This window comes from Leptonychotes weddellii, chromosome 4 (assembly GCF_054177405.1).
Source record: "Leptonychotes weddellii isolate Sample4059 chromosome 4, ASM5417740v2, whole genome shotgun sequence".
Classification (NCBI taxonomy): domain Eukaryota; kingdom Metazoa; phylum Chordata; class Mammalia; order Carnivora; family Phocidae; genus Leptonychotes; species Leptonychotes weddellii.
Genome location: NC_138372.1, coordinates 112,656,704 through 112,666,139, shown reverse-complemented (window position 1 = coordinate 112,666,139; position 9,436 = coordinate 112,656,704). Strand labels below are relative to the sequence as shown.

The following is a 9,436-nucleotide window of genomic DNA, read 5'->3' as shown; positions in this document are numbered from 1 at the left end:
CGTACTGCATGGAGCACTGGGTGTTATACGCAAACAATGAATCATGGGACACTACATCAGAAACTAACGATGTGGGTAGCCGAGTTGTGGCACTGCAGTGGAGACGCTTCACCGACAACATGTCCCATCTACCGATGAAACTCCTGCGCAAGAAAATCGAGAAATGGAACCTCAAATTGCGCCAGTGAAACTTAAAGCTTCAGGAGGCCTCGGATGTGAGTTTATCGGAAACCCAAAACGGAGATGTGTCTGAAGAAACAGTGGGCGGTGGGAAGGTTAAAAAATCCCTAAAACAGTCTGTGAATGTGGGCTCGTCAGAAGCCCAGAATGGAGAGATAGCTAAAGAAACAGTGGAAACTATACAAGTTAAAAAAAAAAAAGAAGAAATCTACCATAATAATCAATGGAGAAGCAGCAACACAGCCTCCCAATTCAGAATCCAAAAAAAAGAAGAAAAAGAGAAAAATGGTGGATGATGCTGGGCCTGATACCAAAAAAGTGAAAACTGAAGACAAAGGGGACTCTGAAGAAGGGGCCCAAGCTCCTGAAGAGACAGAAAACAGTGTGGAGAAGCCAGATGATCAGGAAGAGGACAGTGAAATGCCCAGCCCTACCCCTGGGACTGACAGGAGCTTTTGAGGATACTTCATTTGCTTCTCTTAGTAATCTTGTCAATGAGAACACTCTGACAGCAATAAAAGAAATGGGTTTTACAAACATGACTGAAATTCAACATAAAAGTATCAGACCACTTCTAGAAGGCAGGGATCTTCTAGTGGCCACAAAAACAGGCAGTGGCAAAACGCTGGCATTTCTCATCCCTGCAGTCGAACTCATTGTCAAGTTAAAGTTCATGCCTAGGAATGGAACTGGAGTTCTTATCCTCTCACCTACTAGGGAACTGGCCATGCAGACTTTCAGTGTTCTTAAGGAGCTGATGACGCACCATGTCCACACATACGGGTTGATAATGGGCGGCAGCAGCAGATCTGCTGAAGCACAGAAACTCGGTAATGGGATCAACATCATCGTGCCAGCCCAGGCCACCTCCTGGACCACATGCAGAATACCCCAGGGTTTATGTATAAAAATCTGCAGTGTCTGGTTATTGATGAGGCTGATCGTATCTTGGATGTTGGGTTTGAAGAGGAATTAAAACAGCTTATTAAACTTCTGCCAAGACACAGGCAAACCATGCTCTTTTCTGCCACACAAACTCAAAAAGTTGAAGACTTGGCAAGGATTTCGTTGAAAAAGGAGCCATTGTATGTTGGTGTTGATGATGATAAAGCTAATGCAACAGTGGATGATCTTGAGCAGGGATATGTTGTTTGTCCCTCAGAAAAGAGATTCCTCCTGCTCTTTACATTCCTTAATGAAACTGATGGTCTTCCTTTCATCCTGTAAGTCTGTGAAATACCATCAGTTTTGTTGTTGTTGTTAGGACTGCTAAAGGTGCTTTATTCAAATAACAATGACAACCCACACTTTGTGCTCTTAAAAAAAATGAGAAAGGCTCACTGCTTTAAAATCTGGCATATATAAAAACTGACGCCACCTTACATTAAAGGTGCTTCCTAGCCACAGTAGCATTTTCAGGGGAGGTCAAGAACTATGGTTAAGGTCCAAGAAACAACCCAAACCATTATGAGTTGCTGAACTACATCGATTTGCCTGTCTTGGCCATTCATGGAAGGCAGAAGCAAAGTAAGCGCACAACCACATTCTTCCAGTTCTGCAACGCAGATTCAGGGATATTGTTGTGTACCGACATGGCAGCTAGAGGGCTGGATATTCCTGAAGTGGACTGGATTGTTCAGTATGACCCTCCAGATAACCCCAAGGAATATATTCATCGTGTGGGAAGAACAGCCAGAGGCCTAAACGGGAGAGGGCATGCCTTGCTCATTTTACGCCCTGAAGAGTTGGATTTCCTTCATTACTTGAAGCAATCCAAGGTTCCATTAAGTGAATTTGAGTTTTCCTGGTCCAGAATTTCTGACATTCAGTCTCAGCTTGAAAAATTGATTGAAAAGAACTACTTCCTTCATAAGTCAGCCCAGGAAGCATATAAGTCCTACATTCGAGCATATGATTCCCATTCTCTGAAACAGATCTTCAATGTTAATAACTTAAATTTGCCGCAGCTTGCTCTGTCGTTTGGTTTCAAGGTGCATCCTTTTGTTGATCTGAACATGAACAGCAATGACGGCAAGCTTAAAAAGAGAGGAGGCAGCAGTGGCTTCGGCTACCAGGAAGCCAAGAAAGTCGAGAAGTCCAAAATCTTCAAACACATTAGCAAGAAGTCGTCTGACAGCCAGCAGTTCTCCCACTGAAGACACACCTTCCTTTCGTCTTGAATAGCTTTGTCCTGAAGTGGATTTTTTCCCTTTCTCTAACAAAGGAATTGTTGTGGCTTCAGGATTGGGACTGATGGAACAGGACTATGAGTTGACGTGGGTTGCAAGCACCAGGCACTGATACTTCCAGGAGATACTGCTCTTATTTAGGGATGTAAAACAGAGTTCAATTTTTCTAGATTGTTCAAGAGCAAAGCAAGGGATCTTTTGGATTTTGTTATGACGACAGAGTATTTTAAATCTTTTACCTCCAAATTTGTCATTGTTTTGGGGGGGGGTGGAGTATTTTTTACTTTTTATTTAAAATCAATTAACATGTAATATGTTAATGGTTTCATAGGTTGAGTTCAGTGATTCACCAGTCTTAATATACACCCAGTGCTCATTACATCACGTGCCCTCCTTAATGTCCATCACCCAGTTCAACCTGCTTTAGAAGGCAGTGACCTGGTGCACTGGGGGTGGTGATGCAGAAGATTGTCTCAGGTTTTTTGTTTTGGGGTTTTTGTTTGGTTTGGTTTGGTTTGGTTTGGTTTTGGTTTTGGTTGTTTCTTGGACCTTAACCATAGTTCTTGACCTCCCCTGAAAATGCTACTGTGGCTAGGAAGCACCTTTAATGTAAGGTGGCGTTGGTTTTTATATACGCCAGATTTTAAAGCAGTGAGCCTTTCCCATTTTTTTTAAGAGCACAGAGTGTGGGTTATTTGTCATTGTTATTTGAATAAAGCACCCTTAGCAGTCCTAACAACAACAACAACAAAAATAAAACTAATGATGTAATGTATGGCAACTAACATAACATAATAAAATGAAATTTAAAAGAAAAAGGATGAGGCATACATAATGACTATCAATCAAGGGTTGTTGATTTTAGAGCAAGAAAAATAAGCATCAATTAAGATTAGTTTTACCAAAGATGAGTAAGGAAAGGCCGCATCCCTCTTTCACCAGGCCATCTTCAAGCATGCATGTGAGTCTGGCCATTTCCATATCTCTGCTACTCTTTCCACGCCTCTCTCACTCTCACTGTTTCTGGCTGTCCACTTGCTCCTCCACTTAATCACTTAAATTTCCCATCTGAGTCAGGGCAGCAACCAGAAATTGGGAAAAGAAGCCTTAGGGGTCACTTGTCTCTGTGTCCTTGTGGAAGCAGTGGGCTGCCAAGGCGGTAGCTGTGACTGGAGTGGGTTGATATTTACACTTTATAGGCTTGTAAGAGATGTTCTCATCTTGCTTTGAAGCCCCTTCCCACTAATGGTGGTACTGGGGACAAGGAGAAAAGGAATGGCAAAGATTTAAATGACCTTACACCTGCCAAGCATTAGAATATCATCTCTTACACACTAATTCAGCCTCGTATTAAATCCTCAATCTCCCAAAACAGGCAGGAGGCAGCTGGTCCAATAGGGGCTCCAGGCAGTGTCCCTTCCACAGGCCATCTCCTCTCTACCCCAGAAGTCCCATGACCAGGACCCAGGCTCTCAACTCATCCAATTTCCACGCCTTCTCTAGGAGGACCAGGGAGCTTCTGGGATCTTTCTCCACCTTCTAGGAGGCTCTGGGGTGCTGCGTCTAGTGCTCTCAGCTGACTCATGCCACACTGCCTATTGTCTCCTCCTGTATTTGCCACATATTGGCACGTGAGGGTCAAGTGAGGTGATGTCCTCTCAGAGATACATGGTGAACACAACAGAGGTCCTCTTTCTTACATTTTTTTACCCTAATCTGTCAGTAGTTTCTACCATCTCTTGATTTCCCTGGAATTTCAACCCCAAGGGAAGGGGTGGGGCAGAAATCAAAAGTTTGGCTTCACACTTTTGTTTTCTCTTTCTCAAATGCTTTCCCCAAACAGAACAGCCTAAAACAACATTTATAACCTGATATAGTTTCTGTGGGCCAGCCATCCATGTGCAACTAGCCAGGTACCTCTGGCTCAGGAGCTCTCACAAGGCTGCAGTCAAGATGTCAGCTGGATCTTCAGTCATTTCCAGGCTTGTGTGGGGGAAATCTGCTTTTGAACTCAATCCGGTGGCTGTTAGCAACCAGAGGTCCTCCACTGCTGTAAGCAAGAAGCATTCGCTCCTTGCCACATGGGCCTCTCCATAATACAGCTCACAACAAGCACCTGGCTTCCCTCAGAGCAGATCAGGGAGGGAGTGGGAGAGAACAGGCCCAAGATGGACACTGGTCTCTTCGTAAACTAACCTCAGAAGTGACAGCCTATCACTTTTGCCATATTCTGTCCACTAGAAGTGAGTGACTAGTTCCAGACCAAATTCAAGTGGTAGGTGGTGTTACACAAGAGTATGCGTACCAAAGATGGGAATCATTGGAGACCCCTTAGAGTCTGCCCACCATACTTTGGTGGGACTTTCCCTACAGCTAGCTACCACTATAATATTTGCATCCTTACTCAAATGTGAACTAGGAGAAAATTTATCAAGCCCTTCTGGGATCCTTAGAGCAGACTGCATAGAAGTTACTTGCACAGGAGCGCCTGGGTGGCTCAGTCAGTTAAGTGTCCGACTCTTGATTTCAGTTCAGGTCATGATCTCAGGTTTGTGAGATCAAGCCCAGCATCCTGCTCTGCACTGAGTGGGAAGCCTGCCTCTCTCTCTCTATCCCTCCCCCGCTGGCGTGCGTGTGTGCATTCTCCCTCTCTCTCTCAAAAAAAAAAAAAAAGAAGAAGAAGAAGTTACTTGCGCACCAGTTAGTAGTTAGACAACCCTGGGTTGGAATGCCAGCTCTAAAATTTACTAGCTGTGTGATCTTGGGGCAAGTTGTTTAACTTCTCTGAACCTCAGTAATATGTGATACACTGGGTTATTGGGAAAATTAAATGATACAGTACATGTAAAAGACTTAATAGAGGGCTTGGCATATATAATCATATATAATCAGTTAATAAAATCAACTCTCAGTAGCAGTAGTATCAGCAATTTGGTATTTTTATTTTATATTTTATGTTCAACAAACATTGAAAAATACTATCTCACACTCATACTGCTATAGGGAACTTCACTAAGAACTATCTGGTCTGGAACTAGTCACTCACTTCTAATGGACAGAATATGGCAAAAGTGATAGGCTGTCACTTCTGAGGTTAGTTTACGAAGAGACCAGTGTCCATCTTGGGCCTGTTCTCTCCCACTCCCTCCCTGATCTGCTCTGAGGGAAGCCAGGTGCTTGTTGTGAGCTGTATTATGGAGAGGCCCATGTGGCAGGAGCTGTTGTGCTCTGGTTGGGGGTGTTGGTGGCTGCTGGGAAAATCAGTCAGACCTGCAGGGGACCCCAGGCCCTGGAGCCCTCCTAGCACACCCCTGCTCCCTGCTGGGGCCTCTGGCCCTTGAAGGTATATGAAGGCTGTGGGCAGAAAGCAGGAGCAGGAGGCCCCCATGCGACAGGCCAGCCCATGGGCCCCAAATTGGCCAGCTCCTGCATGAGGCAATGGTTTTCTTCCTTCAGCCTTTGGAACTCTCTCTCTGCCAACAGAACAGCCCTCTTGCTCTCCTCGCTCCTCTTCTCATACAGGAGGATCTCCTGCTCATGCCAGGAGGTGACTTTCCGCCATTCTGCCTTCAGGTCCTCCGCCATCTTCTTGTAGACGCAGAAGTTCCGATAGGTGGCGTCCGCTTCCCTGCGCACCTTGATAAGTCGGTTCTCCGCTTGCAGGCAGAGTGTTTGCTCTTCTACCTGCTTTCTCTCCAGTTTCTGGATGTGCTCGTCCCACATCTGAGACTTGACTTCGAGCTCCCGCTGGAACCTCTGAATCTCATTTTTCAGGAGGGCGTTTTGAAGTTGCAAGGTTGCTTCCTTAACTTGGTACAGTGTTATTTCTTGTGTGAGCTCTTCAGCCCTCTGCTTTTCCTTCATCAGTTTTCCTTTTTTTCCCCTGGCCTCCGCCCGAGGGCACGCCGACGTGGACGCGGTCAGGGGAGCCCTTCTGATGGACTGCTGACGGATTGAGGGGCCATTAGCAGTCTCCGCCTCCCTCTTCCCCTCTCCTGCTGAGCCCCCACCTTCCACCTGATGTTTGATGAACACATGCTGCTTCTTCAGCATGACCTGGCTTAGGGTCTGGAGTAGGTCCCCGTCCTCACCGCTGGCCTGCTGCACTCCTGGACTGGGAAGCTCTGGGCTGTCTTCCTGCTTTGGCTCCTCCTGCACACTCTGCCTGCAGCTGCCAGTTTCCTGAACCAGATGCTCTGGACTTCCCTGCGGGTCGGGGCTGTCGTTTGAGCCTTCCGTGATCTTCCTCGCAGGGGGTTCTCCATCTTCCTGTAGTGCTCCAGAGATGGGATTTTCATCAGTCAGCTGGGAAGGGTTCTTAGGCCGGCATCTCCAAATTCCCTTCAGCAGTTGCACAGCATTTGCCACTGAAAAATAGCTGAAATTTTTATTCAGGACAGCCAGAGCAAGAATCTGTAATGGGAGAGGACTGGCCTTCTGCACAGGTGATGCCACGGCTTCACAGGCTTGTGCCTCTGGTCCTGTCTCCTCCACTCCTTTCCCAGATACTTCACCCTGGGCACACTGCCCCTTTCCTCTTCTTAAGCTGTGTCCACACTTCACTATGCATATCACCACTGCAGTGCATACCACGATCTCCCAGCGAAACCCGGAGACTCGTGGCATGTGTGGTACACTTTCATATATCACCAACAGGGCAGCCCACAGCTGCTCCAGAACAAGCTGGGGAGACCTTTGATGGCCACCAGCTGGCTCCAAAGGGCCTCGTGGCTCTGCCTCCGATCACCAGCGTCCTATGGGCCACTAGTAACTGCTTGGAACCCCAAGGAGGGTTCCATCTCCAACACAAACCAGTGCCTGGCAACAGGGGCTGACATCAGTTGGGGTGGGGGAGGGGCACCGGAGTTCTAGCAGACCCTACTCTTCCTTTGCATTGCATGGACAGAAAGGGAGACTACTTACACAGTGCATGGGGGAAATAGATGGGCAGCCTGGAGCTGGGGCCTCTGTCAGCCCACCTGGCCCTATAGCTCACCTGGAGGGTCATAGCAGGGCCATGCCCTTTTCCTCCTCTGCCCGTGGGTCAGGCATAGGGGGACAAGTCCCTGGGTGAGGTTCATTCCCCCCCACCCCCATTCACAGAAGCCTGGTCCCAGAGATCTCCTCCCTCTGAGGCTCCCCCTCTGTCTTTGTCTTTTGTTGATGTGGGAGGAGTGGGGTGCAGGGGCACCAGACTGAAGGGTGTCCCCAAAGGTACTAACCAAGAGAGTAGATTTTCAATTGTAACAACACATGGGAAAAAAACAAGAACTGGCCCAGTCTGAGAGTTTCATGGATGTTCAGTGAAGCCTGTTTTCCTCGTGAAATCCATGTCTCCTGGAAGCAGGTGAATCTCTGTGGAGGTGGCCTATATCATTTTCCTTCACCCTGAAGAAATTTTTTTATAGTTTTTGCATGGCAGGGGTATCAGCAAAAAATCCCTCAATTTTTGATCTGTGAGAGTCTTTATTCTCTTTCACTTTTGAAGGGTAACTTCAGAGGGGACAGATTCTTAATTTGGTGGCTTTTTTATTCCACTTGACTCCTTGGTTGTATGGTTTCTAAAGGGAAGTTTCTGTGTAGTCTCATCTGTGTTTCTGTGTAGGTAAGGTGGTTTTTCCCAATGGATCCTTTTCCCTTTTTGTTGTTTCTTTGATTTCCTGCAGTTTATGATATGCGTATGTACAGATTTTATTTTTAGCTTTATTTATTTAATCTCTACACCCAACATGGGGCTCGAACTTGTGACCCTAAGATCAAGAGTTGCATGCTCTTCTGACTGAGCCAATGAGATGCCCCCTATGTATAGATTTTTTGGTATTTATTGTGCTTGGTGTTCTCCGAACCTCCTGGATCTAATGTTTAGTGTTGTTGTTGTTGTTGTTTTTTAATTCATAGACATTATTTCCTCCAATCTTTTTCCTGTTCCTCTTTCTCTTTCCTCTTCTCCTGGTATGCCATTGCAAATGTGTTACACCTTTAATATTGTCCCGCAGTTCTTAGATAATCTGCTCTGGCTTTTCTCTTTCTCCCTCTCTCTCTCTTTTCTCTTTCCATATCGTATTTGTCTTTCTCCCTCTTTCCTTTTTACTTTGAGAAATTTCTATTGATCTATCTCCAAGCTCCCTCCCTCATTCTGTCCACAGCTTTGTCTGGTCTACTGATGAGCCCATCAAGTTCATTCTTCACGCTGTTACATGAAGTTTTTTATTTTAGCATTTATTCATTCTGTCCTAGAATTCCCATCTCTAACATTGCCAGTCTGTTCTTGTATGCTGTCTACTTTATCCACTAGAAACCTTAGCATATTAATTATCATTCTTTTATATACTGATCTCGTAATTCCAACATCTATGCCATGTCTGAAACTGGTTCTCATGTTTGCTGTGTTTCTGAAAACTGTTAGGGTTTTTTTTGTTTGTTTGTTTTTGCCTCTTAGCATGCCTTATAATTTTTAGTTGTGAGCCAGACATGATCATGATGTGCTGAGTATAAGGCACTACCTTCAATGACAAGCCTATAGTGGATGGTGGGTGTGTGGCAGAGAGGCATTCTTAGTCCAATTATTCTGTCTCCAGTGCCCCTGAGCCCCAAGGTTGTGATCTCCTGCATGCCCCCAGTCCTTCCCCTCGGGCAGGAGAGGGGAACTTGCCAGGGGGTGGGGGGCCGCAGAGTGGGGTGTTCCCCTTTCCCAAGTCAGTTATGTTCTGGTAAAATCCCAGCAAATTAGGATCAGGTTTAACTAGTTTCCCCTGAGGGCAGGCCTTGTTAGGAACAGAATACTCTGATGAATTTCTTCTTTTTTTTTTTTAATTATGTTATGTTAGTCACCATTCAATACATCATTAGTTTTTGATGTGGTGATCCACGACCCATTGTTTTCATATAACATCCAGTGCTCCATGCAGTACGTGCCCTCCTTAATACCCATTACCGGGCTAACCCATTCCCTCACCTCACTCCCCTCTAAAACCCTGTTTGTTTCTCAAAGTCCATAGTCTCTCATGGTTCATCTCACCCTCCGATTTCCCCCCCTTCATTTTTCCCTTCCTTCTCCTAATGTCCTC

At 45.9% G+C, this 9,436-nt stretch overlaps 2 protein-coding genes across 5 annotated transcripts in view; both read left to right on the top strand.

Moving 5' to 3' along the window:
- CPA6 (carboxypeptidase A6) overlaps nucleotides 1-9,436 on the top strand; it is a 252,013-nt gene that overhangs the window by 176,262 nt on the left and 66,315 nt on the right. The window lies entirely within an intron of this gene.
- Nucleotides 7-2,772, top strand: LOC102744625 (ATP-dependent RNA helicase DDX18-like). Its single transcript, XM_081816074.1, is given in 6 exon segments — nucleotides 7-362; nucleotides 364-609; nucleotides 611-1,028; nucleotides 1,031-1,376; nucleotides 1,378-1,425; nucleotides 1,631-2,772. Coding segments are annotated over 6 exon segments (2,118 nt in total). The 5' UTR covers nucleotides 7-8; the 3' UTR covers nucleotides 2,337-2,772.